Below are 23,428 nucleotides of genomic sequence, written 5' to 3' on the forward strand. Positions count from 1 at the left end.
CTCTTAATAATATGTAAAAATGATTGATGATGGTAAATGAGAGAGGATCCTTACTGAGTCTATCAGGGTGAAGGCGGTGAGATGTCGGTGAGACACGGCATGACGCTGGAAACGGATGGACACCACATACTGGTTGTTTGGCTCAAAGCAAAAGGGCCTTGGCATTTCAACAAACCTGTCAAGTGTTACAAACCATTATAACAATATTCATTAACAGTCTAATCATGCATTTTCTTATTTTCTTTTACTCAACATATCAATTAAAAATGTCTAAACATATACAATGAGGTCCAAAAGTCTGATGAGATCCAATGAAAATCTTAAATGTAATGTCTAATTAACGTACTAAATGACATTTTAGGACTTAAAAAAATATAATACAAAGAAATGTTAAGGCATGACAAAACACTGTGACCGATTTCAGGAGATCATAATCATATACGACTTTTCCAATTAAAAATAAAAACACATTTTGAAGATGGACACACTTCCATTCAAAAGTTTTTATGCTAATCTAAGACTGCTTTTACTTGATCAAAAAAAAAAAAAAAAAAGGAAGGAAAATAAAGTCTCTTACATATGCTCATCAAGGCTGCAATTATTTAATAAGAAAAAAATACAGCAAAAACAGTAATATTGTGAAATATTATTGTGATTTAAAATAACTATTATCTATTTGAATATTTTTTTTAAATGTAATTTATTCCTGTGATGGCAAAGCTGAATTTTCAGCATCATTACTTCAGTCTTCAGTGTCACATGATCCTCCAGAAATTATTCAAATTATTATCATTCTAATAAAAAGCTTAATATTTTTTGGGGAAATAAAAAATAATAATAAAATAAATGAATAACTGACCCCAAACTTTTAAATGGTGTATATCACAGAAATATGAAAGTACCATGTGAGATATTAGTATATTTATTCAGAAACAACCAGTATATTTTACCAGCTTTAATTGGGTGGAGCACATCCAGCTGCTTCCCTTCTTTATGTTAACCACATTCATTGACTCAAATCCCATTCCAGCAGCAGACAGCCACCCTTATTTAGTTTCCCTGAGTTAGACAGCAGCTCCACCAGCCTGACAATGTCTGTGAAGTCTTATCTCCTGCCTGGGTTTTATTTTTCCATCGAAAGACTTAGACCGGTAATATATCCATACTGAACTTCCTGAACTCACATGGCTCCCTCCCTCCTTTCATTTTATCTAATTTCTCCCACTTTCTCACTCTGCCAGTATCTTAGTTTTTAATTCTCTCAGTGTTTGCTCAAAAGGTTATGCAGCTCTTGACAGAGTCTAACTGGCTCCTGCATTCCCTGAGCCCTGGGACAAGGCCAGAAATCAGATTAGAGTCAGATTGCAATGGCACCCAAAACTCACCTGTTGCAGGTAAATGATCAAAACAACTGATGAGGAACTCTGCTTCCCATGAAGTGAAGGTGGCTTAAACAAACTTTAACAAAAGTATTTTGTACATAATATGCAATAATACATAAGTCTACACTACACTAACTATGAATGGAGTGCTTACAAAGAAATATCAGTAAGTAATTGCATCCAAAAACGAAGCATTCCTGATATGTCAGGTAAACACGGACACACACAGACATAAACACAATGGTATTACCTCCTGTGGTGGGACATTGTGACTGTGTACATCTGCTCTGTGGGCAGCATGTTTCCACAGCGAAGACTTGTGGGTAAATCCACAGATGTGATGCTCACTAGAGCCTCCCAGTCCTCTGTGGACTGCATGCAAACAAAAAATAACAGACAACATGATTAACAATACAGAATCATTAACTTTAAATCAAAGATGAGATTTTGAGATATTTTATTAAGTATATATGCAACTTTTTTTTCTCTCTTTTTTTTAAGGGGGAATTTGGGAGGGGTGGGGGGCATTGTATGATTGTCCTGTACAAATGTTTCTTTAATCAAAATAAATTTACCTGAAAAAAAAAACAACAACAAAAAATAATATAAAGTAGGTTTATGCTTATAACCAGAAGAAGAAAAAATCTGTCAATGAGGTAAGAAAAAAACAGTTTAATATTTGAATTATTTTATGTCAGATATGTTTTTCTTGTTTTAAGCTTAAACTCACTTAATTTTGATTCATTTTTCAGAAATACAAAACTTTAAACAATGTAATTTTCCTTCTTTATTGTCTTTACTGTACTGATTTAAGAATGTTTATATTGGAAAATAAGACAGAAATACTAAGTAAATACTAAAATACTAAGTAAAAAATACTAAGGAAGAAAAAAAAATTCGCAGTGTTTAAACCAGTTTTCACTTATTTGTGTTTTGAAACGTAGTAGCTGTTATCTAAGATTATCTACCAGCTAGCAATCCGCTATCATGTTTTGAAACAATCTCTCAAGTGTTTCAGACCACACACCTCTGGCTCGTATCTGATCATAATGTCATATTCCATAGCGTAAGGGATGTTGCTGATGGTGAACTCGAGGCCAGCGCCGTCTTTAACCCGAGCGAAGCCCGGCCCGGTCCATGTGACCATCTGACCTGGTTGTCTCTCTCTATGCATGGTGCTTACACTGGGCTGAAAACAGATTCACAGATTAATATTAAACTAGATACAGCTGTGTGAAGGCGGATGTGGAGTTATCTGCTACTTACAGTTTGCTGCAACTGTCGGATGCGTCTCAGTGCTGCCCTCTGCTGTTGGGCGATGTGCCGGCGATGATGACGCCGGTTTCTTCTCAGCTGATTGTTGAGATGCTGCACACAGTCAGTCTCAGCCTGAGGCCTTAGGTTGCCCTAAAAACAAACACACAAACTATAGAATGTTCATATATATATATTGTATAGCATAAATTGTATGGAGTATGGCTATGTCCAGAATCTCCATGCTCTCATATTAATCTTCTAGTATGCAGTGTGTATACTGTATATAAAACTGCTCCATTATGAATTATATATATACTCTGCACACAGTAAGAACATTTTCAATGTAATGCAGTCTTGGTGAGGATAAGAGTCTTTTTTTAACACCATTAAAAACCTTCTTACCTACGCCAAACATTTGAACACAACATGACACCCATTCTGAAAAAAAGTTGTGTGAGGTGACAGGCTGAGAAAGTGTGAACTGGAATGATGATGGGGAGGAGTGTGAGAGACTGTGTGAACCAGACAGTGCTGGTGTGTGTTTATATGTGTGGTGGGCATTAATAACTCTCCCTGACAGGCTGGCATCTCTTCTGCTCTCTGATCTTATTCTGGGTCACTTCAGCTGTGGAGCATTCTGCAGTCTCTGTGTTTGTTTGTGTAAGCCACAGAGTTCCTGAGGGGGGTACAGCGAACTATCCTGGAAAAACCTCATTAGATTATAATGAAAAAAAAAAAGACAAACTGCCATTGTGGAAAGAAAAATTAATTGAAAATATGAATATATTTTTGAAAAAATTAAAAAAAGGAAAAGCTGAATCTTTAACCACTGAATAACTAAAGTTGAAGCTACTACCAAACCTGAGTGTGTGACTCAGAGGATCTGATGGTATCAGATAGCCATTCCGCTCTGATTGTTTTGAGCAGTGCTTGTGAAGTTACCCGAGGGTTCATCTCACATGAATGTAAACCCACAAAGTAGACATTTTTACATTTTACACATTACATCAACGTTTATAGACTGAAAGATCCAGCTGAACCCAAAAATTGGGGAATTCTTTCACAGGCATGCACATATTAATCTCTCAGTTCATGTGCCTGATCCTGTTTCTGTGACCCATGAGACCAGCATCACCCCCAAGAGCAGAACAGACACCTATTCATAACAACAGGAAGATTTATAGCAATACCCTGATAATATGACATGAACTCTGCATAGTTATGGCTGCCAAAAGGAAAAATAATACATAGTTAAAATGCCAGTATTAGGTGGATTTTAGAAATGTGATCTCCGTGCAATTGCGCATTACTCACTGGAAGAGTAGGATCATCAGGGGAGCGACCTATAGCTTCCTCTGCTTCATACTTGTTATAATCTAGAGAAGCACAGAAAAACGCAGGCTCCACTTCAGAACACTGCCGACCAATCAGATGAGGCCGACAGTCACACTGACCGTTGTCCATTCTGCATCTGAAGGTGAAAGAGAACAGAGTATAGAGAATACTGTCATAGATATCTTCTAAATGCTTCAAATCAAGAGTTTAATGATTTGTTTTCATAATGAAATCAGTGCACATTCTGTAGAAGCCCTAAACCTTATATATATATACCTTATATATATATAGTTATAATTTTTAATTATTATACATAATTTAAAATGGGAAAAATATTTATAGGGAAGAAATACATAAAAAAAAAAACATCTGGAAAATAGATTCAAAATGTTCATTATTTTCACCTTGCAGTTGGGCACTTCCTTTCAGTTCAATTCTCTGATTAAATAGTTAAATAGTTCCTTACTTCAGTACCCATCCCAGTGAAATCCCAAAAGAATGCAGGACTTTAATCTTGGCGAATCAAAACTACACCCAGATACCAGACACTTCCGTACTGCTAATCAAGGGTAAATACACATTTCAGTGCAATAACTAACATCAGTAACTCACCTGTTATTGGTTGCTCCACCAAAGTCACAATCGCAGGGTCTGCAACCAGCCAGATCATTACTGAGTCCCCAGTGTTCAGGCTGTACACAAACAAATTCATACAGGCATTTTCTGCATTTTTAATCTTAAAACTGCTAATATTTTTGTGCTGTTATTGCTTAAGGAGAGAGTGAAGTTGTACCAGGCACTGATTGCAATAGCGGCCGGTTACGTATCTCTTACAGGAGCAGTCACCACTGATCTGATCACACGGAGCCCCAATCATAGTGATGCCACGGGGGTCACAGTTACATGCTGCCAATGATGTACACATAAGCAAAATAAAAATACAATTTTAGAGAGCCCAAAATGTTTTAACTGTTTAAAATCTGGACAGTTTCAAATGTAAGTAAAACATGTTCATGAGGAACTTGAGAAGAACTGACTTTACATCCACTAAACACACACAATCACTTACGCTGGCATCCTAATGGGTTGTCAAGACTGAGTCCATAGTGTCCCTCTTTGCAGTAGTCGCAGCGCTGACCCTTGACGTTCTGCTTACAGCGACACTGACCTCCAATCATACCCAGATCCAGATCAGTATGACTGTCACAAACTCCTCCCTCCACAGATCCCACCGGGTCACAGTCACAGGCTGCACACACACACAAAGAAAACGACATGGACAACAGACAGGAGAAAACCACGCACAAAAAGAGAATCCAATGGAAATGAACAACTTACGGATACATGCTGCCGGGTCTCTAATGTCTTTAGTTGGATCCTGATAATAAAAATGTTTACAGGTTTCACAGTTGCGGCCCATGGTGTTGTGGAGACAGTTGTCACACACACCTCCACTGACGTTTCCCGTAGCCAGGTACACCGCCATGTCAAAATGACACTGGTTGGAGTGACCGTTACAGTTGCATTCTGGGAAAAATCAGAAGTGAAGTCTTATTTGCCATTTGTATTTGTATTGAACTTCATGTGTATCTACAGTGTCTTACCCCTGCATGTATGTGCGTTATCAGTCTCAGCGGGCCTCCAGGGTGCATCATGGTAGAAATCTCTACAGTGCTCACAGTTTAATCCCACAGTGTTGTGCTTACACACGCAACGTCCATGAATCTGTCCAATCAAAAAGATGGGATGTGTTAAATAGTGTGCTCCATTCACAATCTAACAATAATCAAGCTGGTATTTGAAATCAGTTTGACCAATACCCACCATGCCTGGATACCTGAAGGTCACTCCGGGTACTGGTGCGCACTCTGACGCGTGACCGTAGCAGAAGCAGCTGCCGCGCACAACCAGCTCATACAGCGCATAGTAATATTTCTGCAGAACTTCCGGACGCCGATCAAGCAGGTTATCACCCAGAGTGTGCAGTTTAGTGAAGTTTATCCGGAGATTAGTGATCCGTAACAAATCTGCGGGAAGATTGTTAACAAGCTGTGATTGGCTGTAGTGCTGTATACACAAAATGAACACTCACTACAGTAAATGAGAGAAAAATTGGCTTAAGTAAAATTTCAGTGAAGAAATGTAAACAAAATGTTTTCTAAAACTTTACTTACCTTACCCTCTGGCTATCCAAGATGTAGATGAGTTTGTTTCTTTATTGGAAAAGATATCGAGAAACTTACCCACCAACGGATCCTCTGCAGTGAATGGGTGCAGTCAGAATGAAAGTCCAAACGGCTAATAAAAACATCACAATAATCCACAAGTAATCCACATGACTCCATTCCATCAATTAATGTCTTGTGAAGCGAAAAGTTGTTTGTTTGTAAGAAACAAATCCATCATTTAGATGAAACTTCAAACAAGTCTTCTATCTGTAATATTGTTTTCTTCCGTAAAAAAATTTCAGGAGAGAAATATGGACAGATCAAGCACTGTTTACACCATAACGATGCATTTATCTTACAAGCACACAGCTTTTTACCTCACAAGACATTAATTGACAGAATGGATTCTTGTTGATTATTGTGATGTTATTCAGTTATTTTTTATCAGTGGTTTGGACTCCCATTCTGATGGATCACTGTATTCACTCCATTGGTGAGCAAGTGATGTAATGCTAATTTGCTCCAAATAGGTTCTGATGAAGAAATAAACTCCTCAACATCTGGGATGGCCAGAGGGTGAGTAATAATCCCATTTAGAATAGGAGAAATATATTTTTATAAAAAATATTACACAACAGTTACATGGAAAAAGATTGGTTATATTTCACTAACCCTGAATGTCAAGACTGTATGGGTCTTTGACATGGATCGCAGGATCAAGCACTTTGTAGATGACCTAAAAAAGAATATTAATACAGTCATATACTGTAGTGGGACTGTGGGTGAATGCTACACTCAAGAGTAACATAAAAAAAAACCCTGATTACAACATATCCTTATTAAAATAGCCTCAGCACACACACACCTCTCCTTTAGTGGACGGCTCAATGTCAGAGTAGCGCTCCTCACAGATGACCTCATCAATAAACCGCAGCAAGTGGGCAGGAATCCGGGGAAAAGTCTTGGTGCAGTTGTACGCAAAGTAGCGATATGGCTTCCATGTATGGCCGAAATCAGAAGAACGCTCAATTATCATAGCAGCAGGCCGAAATGTCTGAATGCAAACAGAAGGAGTAAGGAAGTTGGTTCACTTTTACTGACATATATATTTCTCTATTACTGAAATATATTGTTGTGCTTTTGTACTTCCATTTATATTGTATACATACTTTAAACTTCATGATGAGATGAGTAAAATGGAACTCAGCCTCAAGATTCAGTCTAATACTGACATTCTCCTCTCCTGCACACAATAAGACAAAAGAAAACAATAGGTTACTTTCGTAACCCCGGATCTCTGATAGCATTAAGTGAGGTGTCTCACTATGGGATACGCCCCTTCTGTGTTTTCTTCAGAAGCACAATATCATTACGCTAGCACCAGTTGGGAGAATAATTATTAATAATAATTAGGAGAAAGTGGACGTATGCATTGTGATACTCTCTAAAATGGCGGAAGATTGTAATTCCAAGGAAAATAATTGTTGAATAGTCTTTTTTTTTTTTTTTTGCACAAAAAGTATTCTTGGTAGCTTCGCAAAATTAAACTTCAGCCACTGATGTCACATGGACTTATTTACCGATGTCCTTACTAGGTTTCTGGAGCCATGAATATTACAGTAGCATTGCAGACTATGGAGGGTCAGAGAGCTCTCCGATTTTATCAAAAATATCTTCATTTCTGTTGAACGAGGGTCTTATGGATTTGGAACGACATGAGGGTGAGTAATTAATAACATACTTTTCATTTTGGGGTGAACTAACTCTTTAAGACTCAAGATTCAACACTCAATCCAGCATGTGCAAATGTTTGAGCTGTAACATCCAGTTATAGAACCTTGCAAATGTATGCGGTGAGGACCATCTTGCCACTTCACAGATATCTTGTAATGTGACCCCTTTAAAGAGAGCCCATGATGTCAGCATTCTTCTCGTTGAGTGAGCATGTAAACCAGACAGAGGTTTAAGACCCTTACTAGAATCTGCAAGAGAAATTGCCTCCACTATCCAGTGGTATAAACATTGTTAAGTAATCAACTTCCCCGTACGCGGCTTCACCTAAGACACAAACAGCTGATCACTCTCTCTGAACCTTTGTTCTCTCCATGTAAATATGTAAAGCACACACCAGATATAACGTATTCAGCCTTTGCTGTTCTGCTGAAGCAAAAGGCTGTGGGTTAAACTCGAGAGGAATAATATAATTGACCACCTTGGGCATAAAAGCAAGGTCAGGTTTCAAAAGCACCACTGCGTGCCCTGGCATAAATTGAATACACACTGAATGTACAGGTTTGTTTCAAACTGCGTTTCTGGGACAGCCTTTGGGAAAGTACAGTTTTAAGGAAAAATACTCAGCAATGGGGTTTATTAATGGATTGGCACATGGTTTGTCTAAAAGCATATTAAAAACACCACACAGACAAATAAACAACATAAAATCCGGATTTTCACTACAGGGGGACTTTAAGTACAGTACAATACAGTGTAGTTTTTATTTAACTTTTAGGTACAGTATATTTTAATTTAATCATTTAAGTTTTTTATTTACCTTTATGTAGGCACAGTGCAGTGTTAATTTTCAAACTGTATTTACAATGTTCGTATTTACAAAGTGGCTGACAATAATAAATATTATTATTAAGAATAAAATTGCCTGCTTTGTTAACTGAGCATAGCTGTAGCTGAATAATTAGGCCTACTATGCCACTGTATTTTAATGTTGGTTATTATGGTGGTACTTGGAGCCAAATATTTTTGGTGGTACTTGGTGTAAAAAGTTTGAGAACAACTGATCTACAATATTTAAAAAAAAATGATATTTTGATGGATTTCATAAATTTTAGGTAGACTAATTATTTCCTACTGTGTGTCATACATTTTCTTTGTTATAATTTGGTGTGGGCCACAAACCTAAGACCAGTGAAAATGTTTTCATTCTTTGTTAAAATTTCTGTTTTATCAAATATTAATATACATTAATTAACAGTAGTATATACCAATTAACATCATACAAATACTAATAAAAATTATTTGAAAAATTATTTTTAAAACACTTGTCATTACACTTATTATCTTTATGACACTTGTCATCACCATGTATTGAATTAGAAAAAAAAAACTGACTAAATAAATAAATATACAAATTATTAATCACAAATGATAAAACATGATCTTTTAGGTAGTAGAATTACTTATCTTATACATTTTCTTTGTTTTAATTTGGTGTTTTTAATTTAGTTTAAAACATTTCTTGATTCTATGCTTTATATTTTTTCAATTTGAATATGCAGTAGTACTAATTACCATTAGTGTGTAGTAATAATAATTAATTTGAAGAATCATTCATTTTAACGTTACTTATTATGCATTAAATTTAAAAAAATAAATAATAATAAATAAAATGTTACACTTTTTCATCACAAAGTTTACAAAATCCTAAAACCAAAGTTCAAAATAAATGTAAATGTAAAGTATAAAAAATGTTAACATAAAAAATAAAATAAAAATGTGACTTTTAATGCAATCTCAAAACACAACCCTCACGTACCATTTACAGATTGCCACCAGGTGAGTCCTCCTCTGCCGTCTGTTTGGTAGATGACATTCTCTACCCTGTGGCTGATGTCATGATGATAGGCATTATATGGCTTTTGAGAGTCACACTTAAAGCACTTATTTGAATCCTGCACAAAGACAAAAAAGAAACAGTGAAAAAAGAGCTCATTTTGCAAAAGCACTCAGAAACCAGTGTTCAGGCTGACAGGAGCTTCTCCAAATCTTTTTACAGGTACATTTTCATTTGTAACGACTTAAACCAGCATGGCTTGCAGCTCAGGTAAGCTGCCAATACATACAAAAAAAATAAAAAAATCTGGGTCATAGCTTAAGCAAAATATTCCCTCAGAATGTGAGGCATGTTCCATGCCAGCCTGGAAGCAGAAGAGGAGAAGGGAAAGGGCCTTCTGGATTCAGGTCAGAACATGAGCGTTAGCATGGACGAATGCCAGAGCACTTTGTCAAAGCCGAGTTGTTGTCATGAGCAACAAAGTCTCCAGCAGTGGCCTGGCTAAACTGAATGAGACACGTGCATTTCTTCAGCTCCCTTGAAAAGGTCATAGCTACGACCAGGGGAAGCTCAGTATCTATTTCAGATCTTCACAAGCTCTGCATGACAATGATATCAGCACTTCTACAATATTGTGCTTAGCACACACTAGACACATGCTTACTGGGGTAGTTTTGAGTGTGAGCTGCCGACAATAGGATTAGCAGTGATCAACTGGATTATCAACTACAGGAATGCTGTGCTGGGGCCCTGCAAAAAACACATTTCTAATTCCTCTAGCGGGACTTAACATCTCTGTGGATTCACACAGTTTAAGTGCATGGAGTCAAATAAGGGATAATAGATAAAGAAAGGCACTTTCTAATATTTCTGGTGTACCAGTCTAGTTTAGGAAAAGTTTAATTTATTTGTCTATTAGATGCAAGATTAAATTAAAGCATTAATTCATCAATCCATCCATCCTCATTAGTTCATTAATCCATTCATCCATCCATATTCTTTCATCCTCCATCATTCATTCAATAATCTACCCATCCTTTTCTATCCTCAGTCATTCATTCATTTATTAATTCCATCCATTCATTCATTCATTCTTCATCCATTCATTCACTGTTATTTATTCGTCCTCATTTATTGATTAAATCCATCCTCATTCGATCATTCATCCTTATTTATTCATTTATTCAAATTAATTCATCTATCCATCCCAATTCATTTATAGTCATTCATCCATCCATATTCATTAATATACATATAATGCAGGTCTTTGGCATCAAGAAGTTCAAAAAACCCTGGTCTATAGGATGTTTAGATGATAGAAAAGGTATGAATCCTGTGATGTAAAAAAGACCAGAGTAAAAATTATGGATTAAGTATGACAATTACTACTGTGCTTTTTTGATAATAATAAATAGCGACGCAGTCAGTTAAAAACTAGAATTTAAATTTGACACTCTTGACGGATATATTGCATTACAAACGGAAATATGGAGAACTCTGCAGACACTATACTGACAAACAAATTGTCAGACCGCTGACAGATAACACCTGCACTGACAACAAAATGAGCATAACTCTCTCGGTCCAGGATGTATAGTGCCTCCAGGCAGTTGAAGAGTTTGTTAACTTTATGCACCCAAAATGCTTTAACGAGAGGAACATACTTAGAACCTAAAAGAACACCAGACATTTTAAACAGACATTCATAAAATATTAAACAGTCAATGAAAATACATTTTATGAGGGCAGAAAAGAGTGCTTTACAGACACCCGGAGGAAAAGGGAGGAGTAGTGATTTAGGATAAAAGAGGAAAAGCAAACAGAAGTAGATGAATACAAGATCTTTTAAATCACACATGCATTAAACAGAAAAGCCTTAGGCTGCAGATTTTACTTCAGTGAAAGAGGTGTGCCATACTGAGCAACACATGTGCAAGACAGATACAGTACGTGTACAGTATCACGTAATATATCAAGTGTGCAGGTGTACATTTGTGTGTGTGTGTGTGGATAAAGGGGATCAAATCCATACAAGGATAGTAAAAAAAAACAAAAAAAAAAAAACAAACATTGTGGTGCTTGAACAAACGGTTTTAATTAAGTTGTGAAGGAACAGGTAATGTACTGTAGATGATAGATTTTTGGGTGAACTATAATTTTTATGAAAATCCATAATTGGCAACAACAGAAGTCAACGGAAAATCCCTGGCATGACGTTTAACTGTGTTGAAATGCAGTGATATTTTAATGAATGGTAAGTTTTCAATTACACAAATTTATATTACATAAAAAAATAAATAAATAAAAACTTCTAAAGGGGCGGTGTGCACAACCAAATCCATCATCATATGACAATAATTTCCGTGAGCACAGGGCAAGGCCGTACATGCAGGGGTAGAGAGCATGGTTTACACAGCATGAGATCATGTTTCTGTGTCTATATGAAAGAGAAAGAACAGTTCAGGAATAACGTTGGCTGTACCTGCAAATGACTGACAATGCAGTATGGCTCAGGCCCATCAAGGCCACAGGTAGAGGTGGCGGTCAGGTTAATAGCTCGGCCAATCAGAAGGTTTCCCGTCGCCGGATAACAGCTGCCGTCCATGCAGCCGTGTGGGGCAGAGGGCAGCTCCTGAGCCACAACTGGAAGAACTTTAGAAAAAAAACAGAGAGGACGTGTCTGTCATTAGCTGTGTATTTTGAGTCCCCAAGCAGAGTTTACTTTTCCTACAGACTTTATTGTTGCGCTTGACACAGGTACTGTATGTAAACTTTTGCAGGTGGTACATAATGACTTGTAGGTGAATTTCCTTTTCCACTTGCGGTGAAGTGACATCTTATACATATACTCCTTATCTGCCTTGTGGACATATTAACAAATACATTATTCACTACAAAAATTCACTTAAGATGACCAAATCTCCCACAGTTTTGTGACTAGAATGCAGCTTTTAAGGAAGTGGTGAATGCAACTGATCCACATTAAGATAATGTAAAAAAACTCATTTATCAGTTTTTCCTGACCCATGCTAGTTTTCTTTCCCCATGACAGGCAATGATTGGATGGCACGGCATACAAGCAACGCGGCTTCTGTTTGATGACCTCATGGGGCTCATGGTCCCACCCAGGCGGCAGAATCAAAGACTGTGGGTTTAGTTTCTCATTGAGTCAGGAAAATGACTGGCTTTATTCCACATGGTTACCTCTGCAAAGGGACATCTCCAAATGCACTGTGTTTGCCTTTTTAAAATCCAGAGTTTATCATAGGGTTATCAGACATTGTCAAATCCAGATGTGTGGGAGGTCTTACATGGATTTCGAACATTCATCTCTAACTTTGTGGAACTATCATTACAGAGGACTAGCATGTAACCGCACCCTCAAAATATACCAGCTCATAATGGGTTAGGATGTGGCAGGAAGAGAATGGCAATAATCATGTGACCGTACATCTCAATGTGTTTGACCCTCTTAACATTGCTTTATAATTACAACAGACAGGTCTCGACAGTCAGGGGCTAGAAGCATTTTGGAAAACCAATGTCCTGGTCAATCTTTGGGCCCCTCAGTGCAAATTTTTGAACACACTGCTGACTCAAAACAATTTTTTCATATCAAACATTTATCAGTTCTCAGCCATAACACAAATGTGATCCTCATTATAGTCACATTTAGCAGTTTAGAGCTGGACAGTAATATTTATTTATTTATTTTTTACTTTTTGACAAAACAAGCTGAATATAATATAGTTTAGATTTTGCAATTAAATAAATAACCATGCAACTGAGACTGGGTGCACTGCTCTATGTGTACTGTAGGTAAAGTTATATTTAGCTGTTTAATATATTGCTGGGCGATACTTGAATATATCACTAGGAATATAATCAGTAAATCATTCAATTACCCAACATTGTTTTTTGCACAAGAGTGCAGATAAGCCTACAAAGTTCATAACAGTATCAAAACCTGGCCCCTTCTCAGTTTAAAAAAAAACGCAAACAAGCACCATAAATTCCATTTGATTGCGTCAATGTGCTTAACAGTGTGTGAGAGCATTGAAAGGCTTTATGGTTAACTCACGTACTGTAAAATTCCACATGAAGGAATAAAGGTACTGATCTTTGGAATGTGTGTCCTTACACATCAGACTCTCCCTGGGTAAACAATTGTGCTATATGTATGCAGCTAAACATCTGAAAACCACTAGGACTCAATAAAATATTAATATATATATATATGTTCCGCAAATACCTTTTGTTCACAATCTCGCTAGTTTTCTTAGTAGATGGGGATATTTCAAAGAGGTTCAGGTTGCTAATTACAGGACAGGTGTCTGAGGAACTTTCATAAGCACAGAGTGTGCTTCTGTCTTTACAGGTCAAACACACCAGAAAATACCATTTCTCTACAAAGAGTTTTCTGGCTTATAAGAACTGACGCTCCTGCATCCCTCATAACAGCTAGATTCTCTGAGGTAAAGGATGCATTTAACACATTTTCTTCATGACTTTTCATGTTCTGACTAGCAAGGGCAAAACGTGACTTTATGAGTGTGTGTTTGTGGATTTGAGTGGTAGGCAAGAATAGGTTTTGGCTGTTTTGCCATAGTCTGTCATTGAGTCTCTACACATTCTTTTTCTCCTTTAAAGTGTCAGCACAAATGTGGAAAAGACTGATAGAGGGAAAGATAGATACATAGGCATCACATATAGAAAAATGGATGATATGTATATGCAGTGGATTACTCCCTCTAAAATCTTTCAGCAGACCAATTGACTACAATTAAAGACATAAAAAACAAGCACTGCAATCTAATAGTTTAAGGCCATATTTGAGATTAAAAAAAAAATGAAAACAGTACAATTTGTAACCACAAAGTAATTTCAAGCTCCATGATTTTCTTGCAATTTAATACAGTAAACAGATTCATATTATTTATATATATTTATATAAGTTATTTATGGTTCATGAATCTGATTGGCTGAGAGTCTTTTCCAGCAGTGTTACATTAGAGTAATAACAGAACTGTTTGTATCACTCTGCTTGCAGTATTTCTCACAGCAAGTGTCACGGTGGATGCCTAAATACACTATAATTTTATATAATAAGGGGTCATATGATACGATTTACATTTTTTCATTTCTCTTTTTGGAGTAAAGAAGATATGTAAAGTTGCAAAGACTAAAGTCTCAAATCCAAAGAGATATTCTTTATCAAATGAAAGACTCTGACATGCTATACACTCTAAAAAATGCTGGGTTAAATATAACCCAGCACTGGGTTAAAAAGGGACAAACCCAGTGGTTGGGTTATTTTGACCCAGCAGTTTGGCAGAAGTGTAAAGTCCAGGGGTCAGAAAGTAAAAGTCCTGCCATATCTTTATTCCACCCATGAACTCAGACAGCTGATTTCACCGGAGGAGGAACCAAGTCATTCCTTTCAAGTCACAAGCAAGTCTCAAGTCAAATCCTAAGTCCTCAAATAGTTAAAGTTAATGAGATAATTAAGTGACTAATTAAATGATTGCGCATTAGTGATGAACACCTGCTGTTGCTGAGAACTACAGAGGATGAGATGTTGATGTTTTTTTTGTTAAAATGGGTGCCACCATCATGGAGATCAGTGTTTGCTCTTGACCCTTGACTTGCTGCGTTGCTGTTTATATGTGGTTGCTGCAACCCCTGGCTGCTCCTTCATCGAATCCCCCAGCCTTACTCAAGCCACTGGCCATTCTTCACTCTTTGCCAAGACAGTCTGCCACTTCTTACTCAGTTTGTAATGTGTTTTATTGTTTTTGTCCTGTCATGCCAGTGTTCTGACACATATTAACAGTATATGCTGAGGGGCATAACATTTCTGTCAGACACTTGAAACATTTAGATTTTAAAAGATCGGTATTGGTGATAGGGGTGGGAATCTCTATGCACCTCGTGATTTGATTCGATTCAGAGGGCTGCAATGTGATGTTAAAGCGATTATCAATGCATCTTATGTTTGAATACAGATTAATTTTTTTCTTACTGTCTGACTATTAAAGCAGAGTATCTGGAATGACCCATAATGAATTTACTTCCAATATTTTATTAATGAAACAAATGGAAGTGATTTGGCAAGTCAACAACAATGTTACAAAGAGCCAATGAAAAATGAAACACGTTTACTTGTAGTAAATTAATACATATTTAACCATATTCTGTAATATGGTTTCTCATAATTGTTGTGTTTCCACAATATTTTAGTTTGGCTTGACACAACTTGCATATAGTGTGGCTCTTTTCCAGAGTCTTTCCCCCACCAGCCAGAAGCCAAAGTGCTTCCATACGCTAGCTGGTAATGCAGACGGTGCTTCTTTCACATGCACTATCATGCATTTGTTATACCTTAACTGCACACGTCAGTGGAGCATTACGGCTCCAACGCTACCATCAGAGCTAGGCAATGCTTGTGTTTATCCACGCTGCAGCACGGTTTCACCTCTTGCTGCGTCCCGTGTGAAAGGGACTAAACACTGTGAGTCAGCAACGGAGTGAGTTGGCAACATAGAGAATTGAACAAAACCTTGATGGAGCCATAACGCTGTTAAAGGCTGTCACAGTATGTGAGTAGTAAGCTAAGTTCTCATTCACACACAAGTTTACATTAAAAACACAAAAGTTACACAAACAGCTGGGAAATAAATTGCATGTTTATTTTAGACCTGTGTGGCAGCAGCTATACAGTAACTAAATCGAAAATTCCACAGCTCTCTTGTCTGCTATGAGGCTGGGACTCTAAATAGCGTTCTGTGCTCGTCTGTGCGGCAAATGACAGAACAATTAGCATGTTTTGCTTAAACTTTCGCCATAGCATTGGAACCGGTACACCGGTGTCAAAATCAGCAAAATCAGTTTTTTTTTTTCAGATACTTGCCGTTATTAACTGTTACTGGGTTAATCTTTTTCATGTTTCCTTAGTTGGTAGGTGGACCTGGGACCTGACTATAGCACTTAAAACCTGGCAAAGTCAGATTTTCATGATATGTCACCTTTAACATTCAGAAATAGAAAATCGATTTTTGACATTTGTAAATCGATACAGAATCATCCATGGAATGATTATTTAATATTTATGAAATTCATGAAATATTAATATTTAGTCATTTATCAGATGCTTTTAGCCAAAGCGACTTACAAATGAGGACAACAGAAGCTATCAATTGTAGTATTAAAACAACTAAAAACAGATCTAAAACTAAAAGCTAATATTGTATAAATACTAGCTATACACATTTTAAAATTAAAGGAAATAAAAATGACAAATGCATACAACAAAATTCCAAAAAGTAACATTTAAATGAAAAATGAAAAATAAAGCTAAAAACTATTACAAATATGAAAGAATCATTGAATAAATGTTTTTTCCCACCCCTAATTGGTGATCGTATTGGCAGATACTGCTTTCGCTGATCAGTAATCGGTGATCAGCTTCAAAAATCCTGATTGGAGCACCCCTAATATGCAGTCATGTGCTGTATATAATGGAATAATGTAACTAATCATCACGAGTACACACCGTTTATCAATATGGCTGTAAACAGGATAACAAACAATCATCTTTTAAGTTAATCACCCACAAACTACATTAGCTACCGCACACCTTTTTACCTACATGCCACATGTACAAAACACACAGATACAAGCTAAACATCTGGCTGAAGACACAAAAACGGTTCCAGAAGCAGATGAGCATCTGCAAAGTGACGACAGTACAGGAATGCCAAGCCAGGAAAATATCATTCATTAAGAGAAAAATTCCAGGTGTAAAAGTATCTCACACTGGTCTTACAAAATGCCCATCTGTAGCTAAGGAATGGCATTCTACAAACATTCGTCAACAAGCCACCGCATGTGCTGAACTGCTTGTCATGAGGAGGCTGAGACCACCACAAAAGAGACTAATGTGTCTCCAAACAATCTGACTATGCTTATGACTTCTATAAGCTCTAAGACTAGGGATACATGATATACTAGTGCTATATCAGTTTTCTGACCATATTAGAGATTTTTTTTAACTTTTTAAAAATTATTGGTCAGTATTAGATATGTATTTGTGCTCAATATGAATATGTATTTCCTATTCATTATATTATAATGCTATGATTCCTAAATTAATAGGTGGACTTATGGATTGTGATTCAGGAATAATAGGTGGTCTAGCAAAGGCAAACCCTGAAATGGAATGTGAAAAAAAATCTGATAGTGAACCTACAGGTACAGACAAAACAAGGCAGCTATTGTTGTTTAAATCAAACAATCACAACTGAAAACTTGACAGATCATAATTAGATTATCCCCCCATATCCAGATCGAACTGATTTAAAGCAGGATTAAGCAATGCACCCTAAACCTGGCAGACCTATAGATTAAGTCTATATGCAGTTTATTCCAAAATAGGCCAGAGTTCACAAAGTACACATGCTGTAAGACAGACATTCCATTACAATGGCACACGGTCACACACCTTGATCATATTCCTTGTACAATCATTAACACAAAGTCTCACTGACCTACATCAAGTACAGAGAGTCAAGTCGGCACAGAGCCCAATATTTGATTATGTGCCAGAAGAAAATACTGTAAAACACAAGTTCATGTAATCTGTGATGATTGGCATTTGAATTCTTGGGAAGCAGTGGATAAATTTGTTCAGGTGTTCATCGTCCGTTATAAATTTATAGCCTACCTTTGCCCTTTATGGAATGAAGGAAGCAAGCGAATAAACAAACTCCCTCTCATTCAGCTTTTTACACTGGCCTGCGACATGCCATTCACATTACAAATAAAATGTGATTCTTAAAAAAAAAAAAAATAATTGTGATTGGTTGTTACACCATACCTGTCAACACTCCCATTTTTTCAGGAAGTCTCCGATATTTCACACCCATCTACCGCTCCCTCCCATTTTGTTATTTCTCCTGGAAAACTCCTGTAAATTGTATGGCCCAAACCCCAAGGTTGTCGGATCTTTTATGAAATTCATCCTACTCAAATTACAAACCATTTGTGGCCACAACCAAGCAAACAACTCACCTGAGCTGTTGAGATCTGCGCATGTAGTAGCGTAAAACTATTTTAATGATGTCCTTACTACCTTTCAGGGTCTTGAATGTGGTAATTATACTGCTGTCTATGGAGGGTCAGAAAGCTCTCGGATTTCATCAATAATATCTTAATTTGCGTTCCAAAAATGAACAAAGGTTTTATGGGTTAGGAATTACATGAAAGTCAGTAATTAATGACAGAATTTTCATTTTTGGGTGAACTATTCATTTAAAAAGGTTCTACTGGTAAACCATAAGAATCTACTGGATGTTTTTAACACTCCTTCATTGATCCCAAATTCCCAGCCACTACTTAAAATGTCTTTTAAAGAGCCATGTATGGAAATCACACACCTGTGACTGTTATCGTTTCACACTACATAAAATACCTTTTTTTAAAAGCTGAAAAGTTTGTGCACCTTCTCATATGGATTCAATTTTGGGTGCAGCTCAAAACTACGAGCTATGGCTCCAACTAAAGCAGCATCATTTTACTGTTCAGAACAGCCTCACATTGGGAGCGGACCTACAGTATGATGTCTAAACATGCCATCTGGATAGGCAGCTCACTAGGGTTTGGAACAGTGCCAATATTACAGTGTTTTTCCATTTTCCATCCATTTAAATCATTTAAGTCATTTAATATTTTAAGTGAAGTACTTTCAACAGGGAATATATATTTAGTCATCTAGCTAAATAACTAAAGGTTGAGCATATAAGGATCCTGATAAAGCAATAAATGAACTGATAATTGTGCTGTGCTACAATGAGAATAATGGGCCAAATTGAGCGTGTTGATCCCCCTCTCCCTCACATGTCAAAACTAATGGCCATCCTCAGCACTGCTCTCATTCCATTCCCAGTCAAGCACCCTTGATAATGAAATTCTGCTCTCCACTCTTATTCTCTACTTCTCTAAGTCTTGTTCAGTTTTCATTCTCTCTTTTGATTCAGTGCATATACTAGAAGAGAGTCAAAGAGACTGGATTTAAATTTGCATCCTCTGCATGAACACCAGGTCTACCTGTCAGAAGTACTGTATGTGTTAAAACTGTTAGCCCATCAAATTAGAGCTAAAAAGCACTTAAACGCCTCACTTAACTATTAAAACATTCATCACCTGGTTCCCAGGGGTGCAATGTGCAGCAGACAAACAGCACTGAAATTATAATCAGTCTAATTATTTATGAGTCTAATTAACCCAAAAGAAAGCATGTTTGCACTAAATGAATGCCAAAACTATAGGCCTATAGATGCATTTAAAAGCCAAACTACACTGAACAAAAATTATAAATGTAACACTTTAGTTTTTGCCCCCATTTTTCATAAGCTGAACTCTAAGATCTAAGACTTTTTCTATGTACACAAAAAGCCTATTTCTCTTAAATACTTTTCACAAATCTGTCTAAATCTGTAAGACCACCATTTGCCTCAGGCAGTGCAAAACCTCTCCTCCGCATAGAGATGATCAGGTTGTTGATTGTGGCCTGTAGAATGTTGGTCCACTTCTCTTCAATGGCTCTGTGAAGTTACTGGATATTGGCAGGAACTGGAACATGCTGTCGTATACGCCGATCCAGAGCATCTCAAACATGCTCAATGGGTGACAAGTCCGGTGAGTATGCTGGCCATGCAAGAACTGGGATGTTTTCAGCTTCCAGGAATTGTGTACAGATTCTTGCAACATGGGGCCATGCATTATCATGCTGCAACATGAGGTAATGGTCATGGATGAATGGCACAACAATGGGCCTCAGGATTTCGTCACGTTATCTAAATAGGGCTGTCACGATAACAAATTTTGCTGGACGATAAATTGTCCCGGAAATTATCATGATAAACGATAATATTGTCATCGTAAGACCAGTTTTAACTAATATAATGATAATGGCATTATAACGTAGGTACACCTTTTCAAAGATCTTTAAACTTTAATTTATTTTATGGCAGATTCAGAGCAAGAAATATCAACATGTTGACTTTGTGTGGCTTAAAATTAATTAATTTTGTATGTTATATTATGTTTATATGACAGTTAGGGATGCTCATATTTACGTAACTACGTTATTAACATTATCTCTTCATTACCGGGACACCTGTGCCACAACACTGATATACCCGTATATACGGAGGAGTGGCTTGGCATGCAAATTCCACTCACCAATTCTCATTGGTCTTTTCTTCTAAAGCTCAGAGGCAATTGGGGCTCCCAAGTGAGACCCCTAACATCAGTCGACATGACGTCTCCATTACCTCCTTCAGGGAACGAGTGTGTGAATTAGTGTGAATGGCACCTAATGCTAAACTCTAAAGCATCACAACTAATTAAAAATTCACTCTTATGTGCATGTTTATGGTGGTTGTTACAGAAATTTGTGATCTCTCAGTGCAGTGCAAACATCGACAGAACTTTTCCTTTTCTTGCTTAGCAGAGTTCGCTGCAGGTGTATGGTTTCCTCTCCATAATGCATATACCTTTCATTATGAAACACAAAGGACACAAGGACAAGCATACACAATGCCTCTGATTACTTCTCTTCAGAGAGAGAAAGGCAAGGCACTGATGCTAAAGGAGAGGGGTAAAAGGTTGGTTATGTTTTTGTTTGCCTAAGTCTAGATTGTTTTGTGTTGAAAAGGGCTCTTGTGGGAGCTACTGTGAATGACCACCTGGGTGGGGTGCTGTGCGATTGAACTTTGTTTAAGAAGTTTATCCCTGCTCACCTCACTGGAGAGTCAGATTTTGATAATCACATGGGATTGTCTGTGTTGTCATCAGTCACTTTATGATCCCACCTTAAGCTTTTTATCTGACTTCTGGAAGGTAAAGATATGGCCACCAAAAACTAGTATATGCAGAAATCTCTGTTCAATTTAACATGTGACTCACCCATAAGTAGAACACTGAAATATCTGGCCATAATCATGGGCAATCAAACAATCATGGGCAGCTGATTTCCAGGAGCCTGAAATGTAAAGAAAAATAAGAAAAAGTAAAAATATTAAAGTGGTTCAACTTACAACCAAAATGTACCACTAGGTGCTAAAGTTATTCATACAGTTATTTACAACAAGGTATTTTATATGATTCGTAATTCTTTACATTTAATTTTGCATGATCTGAACTTAAAACAACAGCATGTGACTGTGAAAAATGTTTTCTTAGTATTCAAATATAGCAATATAATGTATTTATTATAGCTTTGAATATCAAAGGTTCTAATTTTCACAAAATGTAATTATTCACTGGACACAAACAATTGCAAATATGATTTAAAAGGCACTTTAAAGTTTTCATATTGTGTAGGAAATTTAACTTTGTGTTTACATTAACTATACAATCAATAAAAAAACAGATCTTAAAAACAGAATTTAAGGTCAGTGCACCAATTTAAATTAATTATTAACATTAATAATAAATATTAAAAGTATTAATATATTAAAGCAATCTAAGTTATAAAATCATACACTCAAAATGTAATGGTCACTTGTGATGCTGTACTAAAGCACACACCTGTCAAATATAGTAAAATAATCTACATGGAAATAAATAAACATTGAATAATAAAAATAATTAAATTATTCCTTTACTTTCACGCATTACTTATACATTGCTTTAAAATATATATTTTAAAGCACTATAGTATATAACACGCAGTGCAATTTAACTAGACATTTCACCAAATTAAAACTGAACACTTAAGGTGAGAGTGGAGCCAGCTTTTGTCTGGCGGGAGCATGAGTGTGATCTGAAGCGAGGAGCGCCGGGCCCCTGGCCCCTGGCTGCAGGCTCTTCAGTGTGCGGGTGAGAGGAGTGACAGGTCAGCTTCACCACACAATACAACAGCCTCTGTTTCCCACACAGCTTCCACTCCATATTTCACTGCCTCAAAACCCTGTCACACTCACTCAACTACTATAGTGATAGAAATTGTTTTCACTGACATCAGCAAATACATCCAAAGCACAGAGCCACAAAAGCACAAGACATTTATAAACTATTTTACTTAGTAAATTAAAAATTACATAATTGTGATTATGAAACAATGTGAAAACATTTAAACTCATTACTTATTCAGAAATAAAAGAATTTACTGTCATATGAGACATTAAATGAGTCCTTAAAATCAAATCTAGACCATCATAGCATACTAAGAAATTATGCCTCCCAGATAAAGAGCACAACAAGACGAGAGAGAAAGGGAATAATAGGATGAAGACTGGATTTACAGACCCAAAACTGTCTGGCAATGCAACAGATAATACCAGCATTACCTGTACATCACCTTCATCCATACATACCAACCAAAACACAGCAGAGTCTCTGATTCTTTATCTAAATCCTTATATGTAAAATACAAGAAACATATAGTACTCACGCAAGCTCATAAGCTCATAAAGATCCTCTGGACAGGGATTTCTCAGGAAAGATCCCTTGGAGGGACAAAAAAGGCTGAGGCTGGCTGTGTGTGATATTCTGGTGTGTGTGTGTAAAAAGTGTGTAAAGTTGAGCACAAAAAAAAAAGTACAGACACAACTGGCCTTTCCGGACAAAAACAGAAGGACCTGCTTAAGCCAATCAGTGGATGGAAAACGGTTCCCCCACCTTAAGCGCAGCAATGGGGTGAATGGAGAGCGATT

General features: G+C 36.9%; 1 protein-coding gene across 1 annotated transcript in view; it reads right to left on the minus strand.

Moving 5' to 3' along the window:
- Positions 1-23,428, minus strand: part of LOC128011786 (laminin subunit beta-1-like) — a 41,530-nt gene that overhangs the window by 12,150 nt on the left and 5,952 nt on the right. The window contains exons 2-18 of the mRNA XM_052594504.1: positions 21,678-21,753; positions 12,193-12,362; positions 9,693-9,828; positions 7,312-7,385; positions 7,008-7,196; positions 6,815-6,878; positions 5,799-6,001; positions 5,579-5,699; positions 5,313-5,501; positions 5,044-5,223; positions 4,768-4,880; positions 4,587-4,666; positions 3,954-4,110; positions 2,649-2,789; positions 2,410-2,571; positions 1,633-1,754; positions 55-175 (exon numbers count right to left, since the gene is read on the minus strand). Of these exons, the coding sequence (XP_052450464.1) occupies positions 55-175; positions 1,633-1,754; positions 2,410-2,571; positions 2,649-2,789; positions 3,954-4,110; positions 4,587-4,666; positions 4,768-4,880; positions 5,044-5,223; positions 5,313-5,501; positions 5,579-5,699; positions 5,799-6,001; positions 6,815-6,878; positions 7,008-7,196; positions 7,312-7,385; positions 9,693-9,828; positions 12,193-12,362; positions 21,678-21,714 (2,259 nt within the window). The 5' untranslated portion in view covers positions 21,715-21,753. The remainder of the gene's footprint in view (positions 1-54; positions 176-1,632; positions 1,755-2,409; positions 2,572-2,648; positions 2,790-3,953; positions 4,111-4,586; positions 4,667-4,767; positions 4,881-5,043; positions 5,224-5,312; positions 5,502-5,578; positions 5,700-5,798; positions 6,002-6,814; positions 6,879-7,007; positions 7,197-7,311; positions 7,386-9,692; positions 9,829-12,192; positions 12,363-21,677; positions 21,754-23,428) is intronic.

Source organism: Carassius gibelio, chromosome B23, assembly GCF_023724105.1.
Source record: "Carassius gibelio isolate Cgi1373 ecotype wild population from Czech Republic chromosome B23, carGib1.2-hapl.c, whole genome shotgun sequence".
Taxonomy (NCBI): Eukaryota; Metazoa; Chordata; class Actinopteri; order Cypriniformes; family Cyprinidae; genus Carassius; species Carassius gibelio.